Source organism: Sturnus vulgaris, chromosome 21 (genome assembly GCF_052056855.1).
Source record: "Sturnus vulgaris isolate bStuVul1 chromosome 21, bStuVul1.hap1, whole genome shotgun sequence".
In the NCBI taxonomy this organism is placed as follows: domain Eukaryota; kingdom Metazoa; phylum Chordata; class Aves; order Passeriformes; family Sturnidae; genus Sturnus; species Sturnus vulgaris.
The window spans coordinates 1,822,814-1,844,825 of record NC_142263.1 but is presented as its reverse complement, the minus strand read 5'-3'; the positions used below and the strand labels follow the sequence as shown (position 1 = coordinate 1,844,825).

Sequence of the window (22,012 nt, the reverse complement as noted above, 5' to 3'; positions counted from 1 at the left end):
GCTAAAGGTTGTTGGGAAGGGTCAGACACCTTGAGAGAGCATTGAGCAGTTTATTTTAAATGACATACACAGAGCAGCTGAACATTTTCAAGATCCATGAGCAACAAAGGGAGGGTACAGGGCACCCCTGGTGAGCCCCTGGGCAGGGTGCTGCTGTTTGGGGAGCTCTGCAGGCACCTGGCAGCTGTGAGGGCTCACAAATTTTGGTTCTGTAGATAAAAGCAACAGCCCAGCCTTGCTTTTCCCTGAGACATCTGCCCTTAGTGCTGCAGCTGGCTGCTCCTCACTCCCTTGGGGACACTCGTGGTCAGTCAGGACGGTTGCACCTCTGAGAACCCAGCAGGAATCAGGAATATTTGCATTATTTGCTCTCTCATGAGCAGCCTCTGGCTCGTGCAGGCAGTGCCAGCAGCGTTCAGTTCAAGTATTCATTGCTTCAAGCACCTGATCTGTTTGGATTGATTTGTTCCCATAGTGTTGATATTTCCTGTAACGTGTGGGGTGAGGAGGAGCTGCCCCCACACACCCTAAACTGAATTTAATGTCTATTATAATGTGTATTATGCTGTGTATTACATTCCATCCCGTTGTATGGACAAGGCAGCGCTGTGGAAGCTCTGAGGTAGCAGCAGAAGTGGACGTTGAGTGATTGGAAAGCAGCAGCTTGCAGAGAGCCCTCCCTGGAGGCCGAGGCCAGGGGGGCAGGGCTATGTGGGCAGGAGTTCCTTTCTGTCCAGCAGGATCTGGTTGAATCCCGTGATGGAAAACGCCTCAGTGTGGGGGCTGACGTTGGCAAAGTGCAGGGGGGACTTCCTGCAGTGGAATTTGACAGAGCCCTGCAAGGACAAGAGGGGGAGAGTTTTCAGCCAGATGTGCAGCTGATTTTATTATTCACATTTAGTTCTTGAGTATATGAACCACTGGATGTGAGGACAGGGAACTCCTCCAGAGGAGTCCACTACAAATGGATTTAAGAGAAATGGTCACAACAGAAAGTGTCAGTGCTGGGAATGGAACTGAAATCAGCTCAGACTCTGGAGGTTGGAGTCTCAGCACTGAACCTGGCTCAGCTTGTAGCAGCTGTGAGCTCTTGCACACAGAATTTGATGCAAACACAAAAATGTTTCCTCCCAGACCCAAAGGTGATTTGTAACTCAGTTTCTGAGCGAAGCCAGTGCCAGCTAATGGGAAATGCTATCCCAAAGTGTTCCCAAGCTCGTGGCAGCCCCGGGTGCTGCAGACAGGAGGGAGGGGTGGGTACCTGTGGGAGGGCTCTGATGGAGGTGATGCCACAGCCCAGGTGCTCCCTGGAGCCCTCCCGCAGCCCCCTGAGGCAGCTCAGCAGCTCCAGCGCCCTCCGGGGCCCCGTGACTCTGACAGGGGCAGCAGCCAGTGCCAGGCCCAGGGGCCAGGACTGCACGACAGCCTGCAGGGGCCACCTCGTGTCCAGAGAACAGGGAGGGCTGGCCAAGGAAGCTCCAGGAGCTGGGAACTCCTCTCCTTCCCCCTCGTCCAGCTCTGCTGCTGCCAACGCGGCCGCTTTTGCCTAAAAAAGACACAGAACAAGAACATTCTCAAAATGTGCTGGACACAGCTTAGGACTGCAAAACCGACAGGCTAAAACAGAGGGAGTCAGGAAGGACAGCACACCCCAACTTCCATGCAGGTAAGGAATGAGCTTATTTCTGCAGGATAAAGCAGAAGCAGCTGTACAGGACTGGCATCTCCTCTCTTTGTCAGCTGGAGAAGTTTCCTGGAGCACTGGGTTTGTAGTTCTCAGAGTTGCTACTTGTTCTCAGACACTAAAAAGCCTCAGTGGCTCCTTTCCAGTGCTCTCCTGTCCCCCATACTCACTTTCCATCTCCTCCAGTGACGCTGGATGGCACCAGCAGCCCTGCGGATCCTCTGGAAGCGACTCTTGGCCAGCCAGGAACGAACAGCTGAGGATTAAATAGAGACAAACCTGAGTGAGAGAATCTGGCAGAGAAGGCACTTGCCCACCTGTGCCACTGTAATCCCCCAGTGTGACTGGAAATGTCCCTTGTTGTGTTATTTCAGCCCCACCCTTAGCAAGTCACCTGCTTGGATGAGAGTTGCTGAGCGTTTCTCCTTTGCTGTTTTCTTCTCTTTAAATCTTCTCCAACAGCACTGAATGCAAAATGCTTTCTCATTTAACACCTCAGCTCTCCTGCCTTCCAGGAGCTCCAGCTGCAGTGGGGAACAGGAGCCTGGAGTTAGGGATGGAATTGTGCTCACAACTCTTCCTCTTTTACAGCCTCTTGGTGTTTGTCAGGGGACCACAGCCTCATTCCAGTGTCCCATGACTGCTGGATTAGGTTTGGGAAGTGACAGCACTTCTTTAGTGCTTTTTAGGTAACATAGAAATGAAAATGGAAGTTTTTGGGGAGGAAAGTGGAGCCTCCCAAAGTCCCAGCACAGCAGGTTCATACCCAGCTCCACTGAGGGGCTGCTGCCTCCTGCAAAACTTGGCAGAAATGCCTTTGTCTCCTTCTCTCTTTCCCAGGGAAGCTGTGCAGGCCTGTTGGAGCAGCCAGATCTGTCACCTGGAGCTAAGGAAAGCTGCCATCCTTACTGGAATTCTGGCTATTCTAGACACAAGTGCAGCTCCTTGTCCACTGGCAGCACAGAGGCCATTACACAAAGAGCTTTGCAGAGCTGCATTCTGATGGGTGCTTGATTGAGTTTAATCATTGGATGGAAAATGCCCAATTCTGGTCAAGCTGGCTTGGCAGGAGTTCTGCCTCCACCATCTGTGCCAGAATGGCCCTGAGGCAGGAACAGCACTCACCACAGAACTGGCCATGAACACTTTGGTTTTGCCACAGTAGACTGAGGGGATTTCTGCTCCATTCCCTGTTTCCTGAGCAGGGGTTTGTCCCCTAACAGCTTCCTGAAGGATCTCCAGAACAGCAGCACGTGGTGCTTTGTCATCATCCATCACTGCAGTCTCACCTGGAAATGAAGCATTGAGAAGGCATCACAAAATTTGGAAATCAGGGCCAGGGAATTGTCTTTGCACTGAGATTTCTTGGCCATTTAGAGGGGAAACACCTGCAGCAAGAGGGGAGGAGGAGATGGCTGAGAGCACTCGATCCTGCTGTGTTTAAGGCTAAAATGTGACAGCACAGATTCCACCAGGTGCCAGCAACCAAAAAAGCAGTGTGGGGTGTTTTAACTGAGCTGTGGTTGGGTGCTGCCTTCTCATCTGTTCTCACCTCTGTTCTCCACAGGTAAATTTGTCATTTGGGGTAGATCTAGACTGAAACAGGGAGGGCTCAGCTGTTCCCCCATTCCAAGCATCCTACTTGGAAGCACGAGAAAGCAGCAGCAATGCAATTTAGAACAGACTGAGCAGCTCAGGCCTAAGAAAATCACATTCAATACTCAAAACTCAAAGCTGTGGGATCAAAGAACAAAAGGCAGGGAATTGCAGCCTTAATGTACTGAAAAGTGCAGGAAGGGGAAACAAATTCTGCACAATTGTACAGCTGTAACAGGGCACTGGGAGCAGCTACAGGGTCCTGTACTGAGCAGGAATTTATGGCAGCAATTACAGGTTATTAAAGCTATTTCTGAGACACAGTGCACAATTTTTTACATTACAGACAGGTCAGCCAGATGAATCTCTTTGGAAATAGAGACAGACTTAATTCAGATCTGGAACAAGAGATGGTTGCAGGAGTTCCTGCATGCGCAGGGCTGGAAGGGTTTTGCATCATTCCATCCTGGATACTGTTTGCTTTTCTGCTATAAATATTTCTAAGGAGATGAGAGCATTTTAAGGTCCTGAAAACAAATAGAAGCAATTCTTGCATACAGGAAGACATCTGGTGGCTCTGATGGTGTTCATGGGGCTGGGCTGATAAGGGAACCAAAAGCTATCCCCGTGTTTGGGCAATTGTTTTGCTTTGTTTGCAGCTTATTACCCCCTGAAGATAAAAAGGACTAAAAACCTATCACAAAGAGGCTTTGCAGTTAATGGATTTGTAATTGAGGGGGAAAGATCCAGTGTGTAAGTAATTCTCCAGCCTGCACTTCCTTACTTCACCCCATTTCCACACAGTGAACAGATTTCCACCAGTTTTACTCATCTGGCCCTGCTTCCCACAGCTGCTGCTTATTGAACAGACCCACTGGGTGAAGAGGGGATTCATTTGGGGGGCAGAAAAGGGCTGCAGTAACTTTCAATATTCAATGTAACCACCTGATGAGCTCCTCCTTTCAGGGGTTCATAGCAAAGGCATTACCTGTAGGCTGGATTGTGTTTGTTAAAGTCCATCCTCACTCTTGCTTAGAAAAAGAGAAGTTTGCAAAAGGTGGAAGAAGCAGCAGAGTCCAGGTAAGCTGGAAGGTCAGTGATTCAGCAAGAAAACAAGGTGGGGGGGAAAGAAAGGAAGGAGAAGGAAGATAAGGCAAAAGGTAAGTGGTTTTCAAGTCTACTAAATAATCAACTCTAAATCAAATTATATTGGGTGAGGGGAACCCCAGACACCACTGTAACTGTGATTGTTCCACCCAGGAGGAACACAGAAAAGCAGCAATGAGGGGAGAGATTTTAAGTGTTAAGCAAATTAGAAACTCAGGTTGGTGACAGGTTAAAGAAGTATTTTGAGAATAGTGGTGAATACAGTAATGATCTGGTCTGGGTGTTACCAAATGGGGGCAGTTACAATTTTACTTGATAGCAAAGGGATTACCTGAACAAACTTACCTTTTTTCTCAGCAGGATGAGAGCTGCTTTTACCCCACACTTTTTTTTTACTGGAGCCCCAGGATTTTCTCAGTAGTTCGTAGCGCTCAGTGAAACTTTGGAAAGGGATCCTGAGAGACAAATGTGCAGGGAATTCCAGGCAAGAATCATTACTGTAAATAACTGTTCCTTTTTGCTGTATTGGTAAATAACTGTTCCTTTTTGCTGTATTGGTAAATAACTGATCATTTGAAGGGGGAAAATTCCATAATGGCTTTGTGGACCCAGTGCATGGGATGCAAACAGAAAGTACAGAACTTCTGAAGAAATTCAGATTTCCTACTAATAGTGACTGTAGCAAAGCCTAGGGAAGAATTGTGCTTGGATATGCTGATGGTGCAAAATATTTGGGTTTCCTGCTTATAAGCTCTTCTGAATAACTAAATGCCACTAATTGCTATAGAAATGGATTATGCTGAAGAAGCTGAACTTACCTGACTGGGAAACCTGCTGCACTGATGGTGATGGCTTCCACTATTCCACAGGCCTGGAGCTGGCTGAGAACCTGAGGCACAAGTTGAGATGGTTTAGACAAACCTGACTTTTGTGGAAGCTGCTCCTTGTGTGCCCTGTCCTGGGCATGCACAGCCAGCAGTGCCCAAACCCAGCAGGGTGTGAAAAGCCAGAGTTGGTATTTCCATGCTCAGTGTTGCTATTTCCATGCTCAGCAGATTCCAGGGGTGTTTAAAGCCTGATTGCCCATCAGATGAGCTTCTCTAGTTACAGCTTTAGCATCTGCTGCTCTGCTCCCCAAGCTGCTCAGCTTCCTGGACTCCAGGAATGAGCAGAGTTTTGGTTTGAAGGTATTTGTGTGCCCAGGGCTGCTCAGATCAATTCTGTTTGAAGGGCTGGGAGGGCAGCACCCCAAATCACGCCAGCAACAAGCAAGGTGCAGCTGGAAGAGCTGCTGTGCTTGGGAACTGGTTTGGACAAGCAGTGACTCTGAAAGGGCGTTTATCTCAAAGGAGAAAGAGCAGTTTCAAAATGTGCTGTGAAAAGAGCTTTGCAAGTGACTCAAGATCCTAAGAAACCCAGTGCAAAGGTTTTGGAAAAGTTACCTCTTCTGTTCTGAAAGTCATGGCCATGCAGTCGGCGTTAGGCTTGATGCAGCGGATGTAATGGGGGGTGGTTCTGCTCAAAATCTCCATCAGATGTTCCAGGGAGCTCTGCAGGAAACAAACACAGGGTTCAGCAGGGTTCCTCCACCTCAGGGATCTTCCATCCACCCCGTGAAGCTGCTCTTGGCCAGGATGGCTTTGCAGACTCAGTGTTAGAGCATTTCTACAGGACAGCTTGAGCTAAAAATTCACTCTGTGGATGCCTTCATCAAATTGTTGATGGTAAATCCAGGAAGTTTCCAAAATTACAGCAGAAATCTGAATAGGATGTACCTTGAACTTGGACACCACTGTAACAACAGCTGGTCTGTTCTGGGTTTTGGTGTTATTTTGGTTCTTTTCTGTCACAGGAAATAATTTTTGAAGCAAAGGGTCCTTTGAGTTCTGCAAAACGTGGACCAGCTCTGGTGGAACAGCATCCTGCAAACAGACATGACCTGTCAGTATCTGGACCTGGCAGGCACCTGCACCTCTGAAAATAACTAAGAATTCCACATATAGAGATAGAACAGCATTTCTGATGCCAAATTTCATGTGACCACAGCTGCAGTTTCAAATCTGATGATGTGCATTCATTCCTAGTCAGATTTAGGAACAGAAAACAATGTTTGGCTGAACATTCAGCAAATTCAGTCCAATGTACAACTGCTCCCAACACTGTTCTTGTTCCACAGGGTAAGTGGGCTCCAACTCTCAGATCTGGTTTAATCCCTGAAGGACAGACTGCAGCAGACATTAGAACTATTCCTTTGAATTAAGAGATGGTGTTTTATTGCTAAATAAATAATAGCACTTGCTGTAATTGCTGGGGATGTCAGAGCTGAGAAGGGACCCTCCTCTCTGCAGACTATTTCACATTTCAGTTATTCCCTGATGGCCAGAATTTGAGTACTTTCAGCACTTCTCAGTAGTTAAGTCTGTGCTCTTGTTTCTCATAAATTTAGCTGAATTTTTTTGGGAATTAAGTGCTGTATTTATAGTTATAAAAATACCCTGATGCCATTAACAATTCTGCATCTCCCAGGAATGGAAGAAGCCCTGATTTGGTCATGGTTCACTTCAAGCTCAGCTCAAAGGTGTAACAAAGCATCTGCTTGTGCCAGTGGTGGTTCAGAGAACATCACCCACTTTCATGTGGCCTGAAGGATTTATTTGCAACAAGGTATGTCCAGTACCCAGCACTGAATGTATCTGTAAGTGGTGCTTTGGTTTAAATCATTTTAGGTCTCTAAGATACCTTTAAGATTTTTTTAAACATCTCTTTTCACACATACTTACCTTATTTTTCTCCACCATTGCTGCCAGCTGATAGCAGACTTTGCCAGCATAATGTGAAATGATAAAGTTGGGCTTCTTACTAAACTTATCTCGACTTAGACACTGATTACTGGACAAGGCTTTCTCAATCCTGGTTTGGAACAGGTCAGTGTTGGAGGGTCTGTTCAGACGACACTCCTGCAAAGGACACACAGTTGCAGCATCTCTGATCTGTCCCAATGAACTGATTCTAAAAGCTACAACATTTAAAACTTAAATCAGAAGCCATTTTACCTTCAGAGCTGCTTTGAGTATGCAAGGCCTGAAATATTGGGAAGGAAGGGAGGGAAAGAAGTAATTGAGGCTTCATATTTGAATCAGAACATCCAGGATCAGAGGGGAAAAGACAACTCAGAACAGAAGGAAGAATGGCATTTTCTGAAATGATTTTTCTGAAACTGAAGACCTGCAGAAATTTTATAGCTGACAGGTTTTCTGTTAATTTACTGTTTGTGTTTTCTTTGGTGGTGTGGGATAAAGGCAGGGAACTGGGGCCAAAAAAAGGAAGGGTTTAGATCACACTTACCTCATTCAGCAAGGAAAAAATGCTGAGAGGATTTCCCTCTATCAGATCCAAGCAGTTCTGGTTATCCTGGTAGTTTATGAATGACCACTGCAGGCCTTCAGCTGCATATTCTTCCTGAAGGGAGAGGGAAGGGATTATTCTGCAGCAGAGGGCACCAGAGCTCAGAACTCTGTGCCTTGGGCAGCTGATCCAGGTCCTGTTTGAGGAGTTAATCCCAGCTCAGCTTCAGGTCAACACCAAGCTTGAGAAAAAAAAACTCACATGAGGATATTCTACCTCAGGTGGCTTTTGGGTGTGGATCAGAACCTGCTGGAACAATTTGTCTGAGGATTTGGGAACCCCATGGATTTATCAGAGTGAGCTGTAAGGCTGCTTTAGAGAGCAAACAAAGGCCACAGTCACACAAAGCCTCTCCTGGCTGTGCTGAGATTTTCCCTGAAGGACAAGGAACAAGCAGAACTCCTTCCCTGGACTGGGACACAGCCCTAACCCAGCCTTTGTGTGCCAGGCTTTACTAACTGGGCTCCATTTAAAGCAAAGCCTGATCTGAAAGGAAGTGCAGAGAGATACTGGCTGGAATAATTGGTACAATATTTATGCTGAATTACAGGACAAACTGTCAGCAGTGTTTAACAAGCACAAGCTCTGGGCAGTTATTTGAAAAGCCTCCTGCCAAAAGCTTGCTCAGCACAGCCACTAATGGCATTTAAGTGGTTTGGGGGACAGCCAGATCCAGAGGTAAGAGGGCAGGCAGGGAGTGGGAGGGGTGCTATAAACAGAGGTCATGGAGCCGTTTCAAGCAAAGCAATTGTGTGCTTGAACTTGCTTTCCATCTTCCTTGACCATTAACCCCTGGCATGCTGACCAGGGCAGGCAGGGAAAGCAGCCTGGCAATAGCAAAAGCAGAGTTTGCAGTCTAAGAAATACTTATCTCCTGAATAAATTGACAAAAGCCTGCTGTGAGGCAGGAGGTGCCAGCACGCTGGTGCCATAAAGAAAAGAATTCCCCTGATTCCAGGTAATGGCAAAAGAGCATTTTGGTAATGGATCTGCAGTGGGAGGGGTAGAGCAGCAGCCTGGCAGGGAGTCTGCACCTTGCAGGGCACTCAGATGAGAGCTGCAATTAGCAGTGTGAGACCAGTGAGGGACTGCATGGTGCAAAAAAACCTTTCCCTGCTGTGAAACACCAGCCTTTGTGTCCCTCCTTACTCAAAGATAAAAGCTGGTGTACACTGGGCCTGGTTTGGCTGAGTTCAGGGAGCTGTGCCCCTGTGGCAGGAGGCCTCCACAGGTCCCACGTGCTCAGGTGTGGGTGGCAGGGTTCTGGTGGGCTCTGCCTTCACACCAAGCTCAGCCCAGAAGCTCCACTCTTTAGGGACTTGATGCTTCATGGCTGTAAGCACAAACTTCCAAGAGAACCTCCATTCAGGCTGCACTTGCCTCAAGAATTTAGTCTCAAGTGTTCAGCTCTTTGAGGAAAAGCAAACAGTCTGGCAGGCAGAGATCCAGTGGAGCTGGGAGCAGATTTTCAATCCCCAAGAGACAAAGTTGTGTCATTCCAGCTGCCCCACACTCCCCTCCTTACAAAGCCACTGTTCCCTCCCACTGCTTTCTGTGGCATTACTGACTGAAGGTTCCATCTGACCACGGGCACAGCAATGCAATTAAAGTGACAAAGAGATGCTGTTTTAAATCAGATATTGAAGATTTGATCTTCAGTTTGGGGTATTACCTGCTGTGCCTTCAGGTAGTGAGCTACAAAATGCTGCTGCAGTTTCTCGTTGGCATAATTAATACAGAGCTGCTCCAAGTTGTTTTCAGGGAAGGCTTCAAACCCATAAACATCCAACAAACCTGGAAGGAATGTGGGAGGACAGAGAGCTGTAGTTTAGGAGCAGCTTGGAGGGCTGCTGGCCCCTGAGTTAAACCAGGGTGGGATGTCCATACCTATGAAGCTGGTCCACACTGAGGGGTCTGTGTAGATGTTTTCATTTATGACCAAAACCAGCCACTCAAACAACCTGCAGACAGCAACAATGGGATTAGCTGGAAGCTGCTTGCTTGCAATAATCAGAATTGTTTCTTTTACTGCTGTTTCCATCAGTGTCACTTGGAAGGGAGAGGAATTTCTGATTGTGCTGCCATGAAACAGCAGCAAGTAAATCCCATCCCCTGCCAGAAGTCACCTGGATTAGCACATCCTTACCTGGCATAGATGACTTTGGCCAGGCAGTCCCTCCTGGTCTCACACTCAGCTCTGGAGCAGGGCTTCTTGAACACTTGCTGCTGTTTTCCAGCAGTGATTTTTCGAATCCTTAAAGATTCCAGGAGTTCCTCCACAGGAATCTGGAGCAGATCTGCCGTGATCTTCACAAACTCTTGTTCAGGAGGACAAACAGTGCAAGGTTACCTGGTGTGTTCACACCTCTGAAGGAATGGAAGGTCTAGAGATTGTGTAGAAAAATGCCAATTCCATCAGCTCTCCAACTTAAATGTGAATTTTGGATCTTTCTACCCAACCTTGGGAGTAAGATTTGCAAAAGCAGGCTCTTAATTTGGATGTAGAGTGCCTCTAGAACTTCAGGTCCTTTCTTTAAAATGAAGGAATACCAGAAAAAGCTGGAAGTTTGCCACACTAAAGTTGTTTTTCCCTCTAGGTGTGTCTTTATTAGTTGTTCATCTCTTTTGAGCAGAGACCTCTAAATCCAGACAGACAAATCAAACAGTGATGACCAGGAAAAAAGCAGAGATTTGGGGTTAGAAAGGAAATGTAGAAGAATGAGTATTTGCTGACAAAGCATTTAAAATATTTCTCAGCTGAGCTGTATTCAATATTATTTGAATATTAAGTACTTTGAGTTCAGAACATGTGACATTGTAGCAGGAAACTTCACCATTCAGGGCAGTTTTAGCTCTGAAGGAAATCCAGATCCACAAGGCTCCTAAAGACATGCAGAACAACCTCTACTTATGCTGGAATTTAACAGTTTTGTTGTCACTGGCTTTTGGTCTTTATCATGAAAACTTCCAAGCTTTGATGTGAAAAGCCCTGCTCTCCCTGTGGCTCAGATTTCTGCCAGCCCTGTGATGGCAGAGTAAGATTACAATCAAGAGCCACGGTTCTGCCAACAATCCTGGAATCACTGGGTAATGCTGCAGTTGCCCTGACCTGTCAGGGATGGAAATTATCTCTCAGGGCAGAGGAGCATTAGGTTTTTGTTTGTTCATGAAAATACACCTAAATTTTGGGTTGCTCATGGCCTTGATTGTGTCCTATCAGCAGGAGAGTTATTGTTCAAATTCCTTAAGAATTCTGAATTAAATGAAGAAATTAAATGAATTCAATAGTTTAAAATGCAATAAATTCAATACAGTTTAAATAAATCTATTAAATTTAAAAATTAAGTTATTAATAATTAGACTTATTAGTAGTTAAAAGGAATTAATAATGGAAAGTACTAACAGTTAAAATTCCTCAAGTGAAAATTCAGTAGATTTAATAATTTTTAATACATTTAATAAATGTTAAATTAACTAAATAAAGGTAAGAATTCTCTCCATTCTCTCCCTAATCCTTTCCCTTGGGCATCTGCACTGAACAAGGCTCTGGAGCATGGCATGGTTGTTGCCTCACCTTTGGTTTTGTCTTCCAGTTCACAAGGCTGAGATTCATCCATTGGATTAGAGAACTGAACATTCCCAAGGTGCAGAAGGGCTGATAACACCTGGAATACAATCAGGGAGTTTCTCAGGACAGCTCCCCCCAAGGCAGTGTCCCCTTCAGCCCCAGGAAAAGGCCATTCACAACATTCCTGCACAAAAAGGGTCCCAAACTTCTGTGTGGATCCCAAATGTGCAATCCCTGAAGGCAAATTGAAATTCAGAGGTGCAGACTTTTAGTTCAGATCTAATCTTTGGCTGTGTGGAGCCTGATGTGGAGCTGACCTTGAAAATATTGCTCTGCGTGGCGTGGCCGATGCCCAGGTGGAACATTGCCCCTCTGGTCACCTCGAAGCAGTCCTCTGAAAAGCCAAACAGTGCTCTTGAAAAAGCCAAGCACACAAACAGGGGCAAGCAGAACATCTCAGCACATCCAATCCAGCTGGAATGGTCAGTGGAGAGCAGGGAAACTGTTTGGGTAAATCCCACACACAAACTGGAGAACCAACCCACTGGGTTTTTTGTGCCTCCTGTCAGGTGAAGCACATGCAAAGACAAGACAATTTCTGAACAAAGCCACAGAGATGCAAATTTGCCAGGCCAGAACCAGCTGTTTTAAGCCAGGTGACTGATTTTTAACTTTAAGGTTTTATAGTGCCAAGGGAAACTTAAAAAGAATCCCATTAATGCAGGTGACTTTACAAAGCCTCTGCTGTTGGCTGACCAGGGGATTGAACAGGGTGAATTTCTGCCTGCCTCCCTTTCAAGTTCCAGCCATTATTAATGGATTGATTAATTAGTTAGTGAAACTAATCTTTACCATCTAAGTTTCTTTCAGCATTTGGCAGCCAGCGGTACTCAGCCCCTTCTGGAAGGTTCCACTCCAGCCTCTCCTCTGCAGTAGCACCTTTTGTGATCTGGAGACACAAAACAAGGTAAAAATTGAATTCTGCCTTTGGTGTTTACAGCTCCCAGACAGTGAAGAATAGCATACTGGGAGGATGATTTAATTTGGAAGCCTGGGAGACAGGGAAACTGGTAATTATTAAAAGTTGCAACTGTGCTAAATCTGGTGATTTCATCCCTGCTGTGTGTCAGAAATACCCAGCAGAATTAACTGAAGGCAAACCTGATAAAAAATGTGGAAGTTTCTTTCATTGGGGGCCTGATAGGCAACTCTTGTTTTCTCCAGAAGGAAAGTCTGGATGGAAGCACCAGTCAGGTGATGGAATCTAGAGAGGGAAAAAGAGCAAAGATTTCAACAAAACCTCTTCACAGAATCCAAGAGGAGTTGTGCTGTTCTGAGATCAATTGACTGTGAATGCTTTGCAGTTCACCTTCAGTTTTGTTCATATTTTATTCAGAGTTCTTAACTACATCTCTATTTTTCCACTGCTCTCTTTTAGAGATCAGGGTGAGAGCTTGCAGAAAAAAAAAAAAAAAAGGAAAATAATAACAGTTTAAGCTGCCAGCAAACCAGAATACACTCTAAAGGCATAAAATATTCTATGGCAAAATTAAGAAGTAAGCTTTAAAGGAACAAGATAACAAAGATTTAAAGGAAGAAAACAACAGGTAAGGTTTTACACAGTCATTCTTACCTGTCTAGCTGGAGCTGGATGTATTTCCCAAACCTGCTGCTGTTGTTATTCCTCAGGGTGCAGGCGTTCCCTGTGAAATTGCCAGTGGCAGACACAGAACAATCAGAGTGGTCCCACTCTGCCATGCAGCACACACAGGGATTTAGGGAGATCTGTAAATAGCTCCAGTATTTGAAGAGTTTGTTTTTAAGGAGAGAACCAAGGGATAGCTTAGACTCGTGTGGGAACAAAGGAAATTTCCCACGGTGGCCATGACTTTAGTTTGTTGTTAAAAAGCCACATTTACCAAATGCTTCCATGACAGGGTTGGAATCCAGAACTCTCTTCTCTATCCTTTCCACAGTTTCATTGCCTTCTGGGGAGATAACTGAGGCAGCAACAGAGGCATAGAATTTCATAAGGCAGCGAGAGGTCCAGGTCTGCAAGAGAGAGAGATCTGACAGGAGCTCTTTGTTTTTAACATGTTATCAGTCCTGTCAGTGGAGCTTCTGCAAACACTGAGTGCAGCTGGAGGGGAGGCTGAAGAGAGGAACTGTGTCAGGTTTAGAGTTCTGGTTCAGTGGAAACCCTGTGCCACAGACACACATTTCAGTGCTGCTGCTGCAGTGGGAGTGCTCTGCTGAATGGCACTTCCATCGAGGCATCACTGTCTGGAAGCTCAGCCAGAATGAACAGCTTCTGCCTTGGGATGGAATGAATGTGAATGGATTTTGAGTCATTAACATTCAGCAAAGCATCTTGTTCTTGGGTTTAAAAATACCCTCAGCATTGTCCTGAGCAGGGATGGACCATCACAGCAGGGCCAGGGCAGGAGCTGAATCCACTGCTCTGAGTCTTGCTGAGACTCACACGAGCTCCCTGACAGAGCAGGCTGAGGCATTAACTCAGGTGCAATTCCTGCTGAATGATTCAATCCCAGCCCTCCAGAAATGACAGATGTCACCTGAAGAGCTGCTATATTAAGCAGAGTGTGTTTAACTGCAGCAATCACTTAATGCTTCACACACATTTCAAGAGTCGTGCTGGGCAGATTGGCTACGTGCTGTGTCAGAGGGGTTTTTAATTCATCTTTGCTCATTCACTGCACTACTCTGCACTACAAATCACTGGCAGAGCTCAAAACTTGAGAGCAATGTCATGGAAAAGCATTTCCTTACCTTCCCAGCACCACTTTCTCCACTCACAATGATGGACTGGTTCACAGGGTCCATCTGCTTTTGGACATTCCTGTAGGTTTGCTCAGCCACTGCAAAGATGTGAGGTTTTAAATCCTGGCAGTGAAAGAGAATATTCATATTTAAGAGTACAGTAATCACACAGTTCAACAGCAATGGATAGCAAAGGTCCTCTCACATTTATCTGAAAACAGCACTGCACTTTTAACAGAATAATTCACTAGAAATGGGGTTTATCCTGCAGCAGTATTTTGCTCAGATATGTTTGGAGCAGTTTAGCACCTGGGCTCTGCAGAAGGACAGTGATCTCAAACACAAGGGTTACCTGAGGACAAAGTGCAACGTGGTACTCCCTCATGAGCTCAGGTGAGTAGAGGCAGGAGAAAGGCTGGAAAGGATTTAAAGCCACCAGGCTGCAGCCAGCATTTGTATAGAACAGGTTGACTCTGTATCTTGCTTGAAGACATTTCAGAACTGAAAAGCAACAACACCTTCTGTCAGCACCTTTTGCAAAGTGTGTTTGACTCCTGCTGTGCCTGTTTGTAACAGAAGTCTCAGGTGTGTTACCTACCAGGTTTAATAGAGAAATGAGGTGATCAAGAGAGTGATGGAGGTGTAATATACATAACTCCTGTGTTAGTGGTGTTAATGCAGTGAGAGCAGGAGCCAGTGGCCAGCAGGGAAAGGGAATCCTCAGCAGACACTCCCTGGCTGCTCACCTGTCCTGGTTGTCACTGGATTCACTTTTGTGAGGTCATCAAAAAGATGCAGCTTTTCTTCATCACTGAGGAAGGCTCTAACTTCTTCTTCAAATGATTCACTGAGGTCATTCAGGATGACAGAATCTTCTCTTTGGCCGTTTTCCTGGAGGGGATGTCAGATCAGCACCAGTGAAAGGTGAAAAGCTGGACTTTCACCTCATCCCCTGTTCTAGCTCTCCCCCTGCTTCCATGGTCCCTGAAGCTCAGCCCCAGCAGGAGCCAGACCTCAGGATGTGTGAGCTACTCCTGCTCCCAGCTGCCCTCCTCCTGCTCTGAGGTTACAAAAGTGCTCTGGCTGTGGGCAAAGGCACCCAGAGAAGGTGGCCTCGGGCTCACACTGCAGTTCTGCACAGACACACACCATCTTCTTGCCACTGGCTCATTTCTAAGCCTCTGCATGTCATGCATTCAATCCAAGCAGTGCCCTGGGCTCAGGGAAGCAGGAAGGGCTGGCTGCAGGTACAGCTGGAAGCCCCTGCAGGCCAAAACAAATGCAGCTTTCCTAGCAGAGACTCTCATTTTCAGGGTGAAAGCTGCAGAGTGCACACATCACAGCCAGGGCAGAGGAATGGTGCTGGGGGAAGAGCTGCCCTGCCTTAGCTGAAGTTTTGTCCCCTCTGAATCACTTAAAATATTCACATCTCAGCCTCTGGGCTCCTGTGTCCTTGACACTATTTGGAAGGACACACTTGTTGTATGTAATGGAAAACCAGCCAGAAGAGAGATTCCAGGACCTGTTTGCCATTTCTGGGGAAAGGAGAAGCTAGAACAGAAAATGAGGAATGGAAAAGACACCAGTCTTGATTTTTGCATTCTATACATTCCTCATCTGATCTTCTCTTTGACAGGAAGTTCTCCAAAGTATCCCTTCTCACCTGTATCACAAGTTAACCAATGAACAGCATCACCTTGCTTATACAGAAAATGCTAAATTTAGTCAGCAGCATTTCCACTATGTGAGCTGAGCTCATTAATTTAGGGGAAATGCACTGCAAACCCCATTTAGCACGTTCCTGCAAAAAAAAAAGCTGCAACAGTGTAGGAGCATTTTTATCTTTTGCAGACAGCATAAGTAGTTCATTTCCAGTAATACAGAATTTTATACAGTAAGGGGGGAGAAAAAAGCTTAGCAATGCAGTAAAGCACTGCCATCCAAGTGATTTCTGTTATTCTCCTCTGAATGAGCATGGAGCAGCTTGCTGCTGTCAGAGAACAGGCACCACAATTAGGAAACACTCCACGGACCCAAGGCGTTCCTGCCAATTCCCCTTTCTCCCCGTGCCTCCCTGTGTTCCTTATTACACCAGGCAAGTGAAATATCCACTGTGAGACTGCAAGGCCTTGGTTCTGCTGCCCTGCTCAGCATCACTTCAGTTGAGATGATGATTGCTTAGGCCAAAGTAAAAGAATATTTGAAAATAAATCCCTACTCTTGTGTCCATTCATCTTCCTGAACAAACACCCTCAGGATGTGCTTGCTGCCTGCATTAACACCTGCCCTGTTAGAGCCCAGGGCACAATAAAAATCACTGCCTGGTGTCTCTAACACAGCTCAAACCCACACTAAATAGGTCCAGTCAATGCATGAAGCAGGGGTGAATATTCATTACTAGTTACCTAATCTTGACTGCATGGAAATAAGCCAGGAATTCTCTCCTGGCAGTAACATTTAATTAGCACACATAATTCCTGCTTTTCTTTTTACCTGCTTTGGCATCTTGTCCAGGCCTGTGGACGGGAGCACTGGAGAGGGCCTTTACTTGAGGGTACTTCATTCAAATCACACTGGAGAACGCTTAAATAAAGAAAATAAAAAGACATTTAGATAAAAATAACTCTGGGCATGTCATTCTCCAGAGGGATCCACAAGCAGATTCCAAAGAATTCAGACAGAATTACTGATCCCAGTGTGGCCCAAGTAACACTGGAGCTGGAAATGCTACCCAGAGTGATGGTCCTGTTCTGCTGCCCCTGCAAATAAAGCTTTTTTGGAGGGAATCATGTATCTTCCCTTCCATCAGGAATAAAATGCTCTGCTTCTCTTTAATAAAGCAAGTTTTCTTGGCGAGAAACTGCAACCACTTGTTACATTCCTCCTGTTTGGAGAAACAGGACAGACTTGAGGGTCTGATGGTGCCAGGGAAGCCAGAGCTTTAAGAAGGGACTCGGAGAAGTTTGTGTTGTTCCCTTCCTGTTTCCTCTGAAAATCCCTGGGAGCCAACCCAAGGTGAGTCAGGCGCTTTGAATTTCTGTGATAAACGCAGAGGTTCCAGTCACACACAGCCAGGAAGAATTCCGTCCTTCCTGCAGCTAAAGCTGCCATTACTCCCATTCCTTTTCTATTCTAATTACATTACATTCTAATTTTGTCCTATTATACTCTAATTTTGTTCTATTATACTCTAATTCTGGTTTAATTCTATTCTAATTCTATTCCACTCGTCTTCCATTGTTACTCCTATTCCATCCCTCATCTCCTTCTTACCCCGGTATGAAAACACCACTTGGGAGCCAGCCCCAAACTCGTGTCCGACCCATCCCGGCAGAGCGTTGAATGCCGGTGCCCGCAGATCCCGGGGGACAGGATGGGGACACAGGGGACACGCTGGGGACACGCTGGGGACACGCAGGGGACACGCTGGGGACACGCTGGGGACACACGCGGGCCGTGGCAGCTCCCGGGCCGCGGTGGCTGCAGCGATGGCGGTGTCCCCTGAGGGCCGCGCTGTCCGCCGGGGCTGAGGCGGGCAGGGCCCGGCGGCGATGCCGGCCAGGACGGGAGGGCAGGGCCGGCTCGGGACTTACCGAGGGCGGCAGCGGGGCCGGAGCGGGGCCGGGAGCGGGAGCGGAGCGGGGCGGGCGGGCCCAGGAGGCGGAACCGGGGCGGGGGCTCGGGCGGGGCTCGGGCGCTGCGGAAGCGGCGAAAGTGCGGGCGGGGAACGCGGCCCGGCTTTACCGGGCCCGGCTTCGCCCCGGCCCTGCTTTACCGGGCTCGGCTCTACCCGGCCCGGCTTCGCCCCTGCTTTACCGGGCTCGGCTCTACCAGGTCCGCTTCACTCCGGCCCGACTGTACTGGGCCTGGCTTCACCCCGACCCGGCTTTACCGGGCTCGCTTCACTCCGGCTCGGCTTTACCCTGACCTGGCTCTACCGGGCTCGCTTCACCCCGACCCGGTTTTACCGGCCCCGCTTCACCCCGGCCCCGCTGTACCGGGCCCGGCTTCACCTCGGGCCGGGCCGGGGCCGTGAGGGCGGCAGAGGCGGCCCCGGGCCCCGCCGGTTCTGTCCCCCCGCTCCCGGTAAGCTCCCCCGGGGCTGAGCACAAGCCGTGATTAATTCTTAATTCACGCTTTTTGCATCCCTCAGGGTTCTCCCCAGTGTAGCTGGGGCTGCCCTAAAAAGGCACACGGGGGCTGCAGCTGCTGGTTGTACTGAGCAGGCAGCACGGAGTTTTTTAGAGCCACGTTTTTACATAGCTGTGCTATTTACACATAGAGAATATGAAGTGTGTTCTACAGAGCAGTAAGATTATTCACCCTGTGGAAGTATTTGATGTTTAGAGATCTCCCTCCAAAATGTATGAAGCATCTTGTTGGGACACAGCAGGATGTAAAATGCTGGAGCTTCCTCAAGCCTGTGCTTGTCCTTGGCCTCACAGCCAGCTCCAGTGCTGCTCTGTGTTCTTTAAATTGAAAAGTAACTCAGTAACTTCTGAAATCAATGTTGTTTTAATGAACTGACTCATTTTTAAGGAGTTCTGAGACCCGTTTTACAAAGCTACCTCAAGTTTCATGTTTTGTGTTTTCAGAGGAAGGAAGAAGAATGTCCCAAAAACAGCTGAAGGAAGCCTTTATCAGCAACCTAAACGGAACGAGTTTGCTGGAAATTTCCGCAGGCTTGTCCCTGCCTCCGCTGTGCCTGCTCTGCAGAGGGCTCCTCCTGATCCTGCACTACCTGCACCATGGAAAACCTGTAAGCTCAAGGAAATACAGCCTGCTGCTAGACTTCCTGGTGCTGGTGTCTCCTCTGCTGTTCTCCTGCACTGTCTTGTCTCCAATCATCTTTTTCATACCATTTATCCTTGCTGCCTTCTGTGCCGGAATATTTTTCAAAATATACAGCCAGAGAAAACGGGAGGCCAGAGAGCCCTTTGGGCAAATTGTAAAAAAATTCCAGGAGACATGCTTGGATCCCGAGTGCATTCCAGCAATAACTGTGTTCCGTGTTTATGTCAATGTGCTGACATCCATCAGCATTTTAGCCGTGGATTTCCCACAGTATCCCCGGCGATACGCCAAGGCCGAGACCTACGGCACCGGGGCCATGGATTTGGGGGTGGGAGCCTTTATCTTTGGAAATGCTCTCGTTTGCCCTGAGGTTCGACAGAAATCTCACAGGACAAAGCCCAGGTTCTCCAGGCAGGTGTTTTCTGTGTGGCCACTGATTTCCCTCGGTGTTGGGCGGCTGCTGAGCGTTAAATCCATCGAGTACCACGAGCACACCTCAGAGTACGGGGTGCACTGGAACTTCTTCTTTACCTTGGCATTGGTGAGACTTGCAGCATCTCTGCTTTTAGCCATATTCCCCAGACAGAAGGCTTGGCTTGTGGCTGTAGCTGTGGCTGTTCTTTACCAGCTCCTCCTCAGCACTACCCCTCTGAAGAGGTTCATCCTGCACGGGAGCGACGGCAGGGGCTCCCGGCTCGGCTTCCTCGATGCCAACCGGGAAGGGCTGCTCTCCCTCTTTGGCTACCTGGCCATCTACCTGGCGAGTGTGCAGGTGGGGCTGTGGCTGCTGCAGCGCAGGAGCTCTGTCAGGAGCTGGCTGGGAGCCCTGAGGGGGCTGGCTCTGGCCGTTCTGGCCCTGTGGGTGTTGCTGCAGCTGTGCCAGGCGTGCACGGAGCCCGTGTCCCGCCGCATGGCCAACCTGCCCTTCTGCACATGGGTGCTCGCCCTCTGCCTGCTGCTGCTGGGCTTTTTTGTGCTCACTGACCTCGCCCTGGTGTTCACAAAGCTGCTGGTCAAGGGCTCCAGTGTGTCCTGCTGCTGGAAGGTTGTGCAGCCCCCAGATTCCAGGAAAAAGCAAGGAATGGAGGCCGTGACAGTGGGAAGGCAAGACAAGCTGTCACAGCTATGCCTGATCAGTGCTATTAACAAAAATCAATTACTGTTTTTCTTGCTAGCCAATGTTATGACTGGTGCTGTGAACATCCTGATAGACACAATCCACAGCAAGGCTGCCTTTACATTATGCATACTGCACTTGTACATGTTTTTTAACTGTTTAATTATGTATATATTGCATGCCAGGAATATAGTATTAAAGTTTTGGTGATTCCACTTTGGCTGAGTGGACTAGCTGGACTTAGTTTGCTGTACTTGAATTATGGTATTTAATGGAAAAAATAGTATTTTTCCTGGATGTGTTGCAATAATTTATAATTTAGCAGAGCTTTTTATTATTTAGTGTTGATTACTTTTTAATGGTTCATTTTACCAAATTATACAGTTGATGATCTTACCTGTTGGGAGCTGTTGCATATTATCCTGAAAACTTAAGTTTGGAGATTGCTGAATATTCCTGCTGCTCCTGAGAGTAAATTGTATTTACAGTTAGTGAACTGTGCTCATACCCAAGGAATTAGATAACAAGGTAGAATAGAAACCAGATGAAAAGAAGACGAGTAATTATATGGGGAAAGAGGCCTAGCTGTGTCAAGATTTACCTAGTTAAGGCCCTTGCATAAATAATAGATAAGAATAATTCTTTATATAAAATTATTGAATAAGTGGATACTTGAAAATGTTTTGGCCCCAGTCCTGCAGAGATTTATGCATATGCTTGACTTTGATGGTAGTAATTGTGGAGTGTTAATCATATACTGAAACCTAAATTAGCCTTTGAATTAAAGCTAGATTTTACTTCCGTCCCCACTGATGAATATAAATGAAGACCTGAGATCAAGTGAGATGCTCTGAAGGATAAACTCAACTGCAGATGAATTCATAAAGCAGTTGTTGGAGGTTGTGGTGCAGATAATAAGATCAAGACTTTGTAAGAAAATACAAAGATACCAAACGAATTCAGCTCCAACCTGCAGACCAGCACACTGAATACTGTACTTTGCCAGCTGAGATGTCCCCAAGGGGGGGACATTTGGTATTAACTTTTATTAGCAAACAAACAAGGTGCAGATGGAAAGAAGTGCAGTGCAGTGCAGTGGGTGAGGGTTCTGGCAATGGCTTGAGAAGGAAACTGCTCAGTTTCTCAGTCTTCCCTGCAAGGCCAGAGCAGAACACCCTCTCTGTTCCCTTTCCTGACTGTGACAGTTCTTCCTGACCTCATAAAGTCGTTGGGAAGAGAAATACACTTAAAGGTTGTGAGGAATTCAATAATGGGATATAAATACTTTAGGAGTAGAATACCAATGGTAGCTGATGATAGATGTCCAATGTCAGTGGAGTTACAGCAGTACACACGGGCCATATTTCATATTTCTCCTTGTCTATCACAAGTGATGAATCAGCAAACCTTTGGAGAATAAGCCTCTAAATTAGATTCCTTAGGACACACATGCTGTGCAAGAGTCATAAATTTATGAGTTTCTCCAAGCCCCTGGCCAGCAGAAAGGTGAAGTCTGAGGATTACAGGCTGTGGCCACGCTGAGTTCATGCTTGTTTGCTTCCAACTTTAAAGCCATGTCGTCTTGAGAATTATAGCAAACCAGCCTGTATTATCCTGGGGACAAATGTAAGAACTGGCAACAACCTCTTAGAAACACTTGTCAGTTTATAACAGAGTTTTCTGGTAACTGGTGGATGTGTTTATTTTAAATCACTTCCTAGACTTGCCTAGGGAAGAAAGGTCTCCCTCGTGAACGGACTGGCACTACTTATTTATGCAAAATTACTCATGGATATTTATTTTTGAAATGTTTAAAGCCCTGGACCTGCAGGGAGTTCTGCCTGTGAGCACAAGCCTGTCGGTGTGGTTCAGAACGAATTGGGTGTGACTGGCAGAGCTGTGCCTGGACAAGCACAGGGCATCCAGGTGCCAACTGCACTGGGTGAAGCAGGGAGGACGT

General features: G+C 46.9%; 2 protein-coding genes across 5 annotated transcripts; one reads left to right on the top strand and one right to left on the bottom strand.

The window, feature by feature from the left end:
- Window positions 1-30: 30 nt before the first annotated feature.
- MYO19 (myosin XIX) lies at window positions 31-17,804 on the bottom strand. Of its 3 annotated transcripts, none has more exons than XM_088177179.1 (25): window positions 17,735-17,804; window positions 16,635-16,724; window positions 14,888-15,032; window positions 14,494-14,642; window positions 14,151-14,264; window positions 13,280-13,412; window positions 12,994-13,063; window positions 12,522-12,624; window positions 12,213-12,309; window positions 11,678-11,754; window positions 11,367-11,457; window positions 9,939-10,110; window positions 9,680-9,753; window positions 9,465-9,586; window positions 7,733-7,846; window positions 7,168-7,344; window positions 6,163-6,309; window positions 5,830-5,937; window positions 5,206-5,276; window positions 4,733-4,842; window positions 2,810-2,973; window positions 2,079-2,208; window positions 1,855-1,940; window positions 1,262-1,546; window positions 31-836 (listed from the first exon to the last, which is right to left on the bottom strand). In XM_088177179.1, the coding sequence occupies exons 2-25, from the start codon at window positions 16,644-16,646 to the stop codon at window positions 708-710; spliced, it is 2,880 nt and encodes a 959-aa protein (XP_088033305.1). In that variant the 5' UTR covers window positions 16,647-16,724; window positions 17,735-17,804; the 3' UTR covers window positions 31-707. The 3 variants fall into 3 exon arrangements, with proteins under 3 accessions (XP_088033305.1, XP_088033306.1, XP_014736637.2); XM_088177180.1 differs by lacking the exon at window positions 17,735-17,804 and adding an exon at window positions 17,415-17,456; XM_014881151.2 differs by lacking the exon at window positions 17,735-17,804 and having other exon boundaries at window positions 16,635-16,742.
- On the top strand, window positions 12,195-20,267 carry PIGW (phosphatidylinositol glycan anchor biosynthesis class W). 2 transcript variants are annotated; one of them, XM_088177182.1, is made up of 2 exons: window positions 12,195-12,327; window positions 18,737-20,267. In XM_088177182.1, exon 2 carries the CDS (start codon window positions 18,751-18,753, stop codon window positions 20,260-20,262), a length of 1,512 nt encoding a protein of 503 aa, XP_088033308.1. In that variant the 5' UTR covers window positions 12,195-12,327; window positions 18,737-18,750; the 3' UTR covers window positions 20,263-20,267. The 2 variants fall into 2 exon arrangements, with proteins under 2 accessions (XP_088033308.1, XP_014736716.2); XM_014881230.2 differs by lacking the exon at window positions 12,195-12,327 and adding an exon at window positions 17,878-18,227.
- The last annotated feature ends 1,745 nt before the right edge of the window (window positions 20,268-22,012 follow it).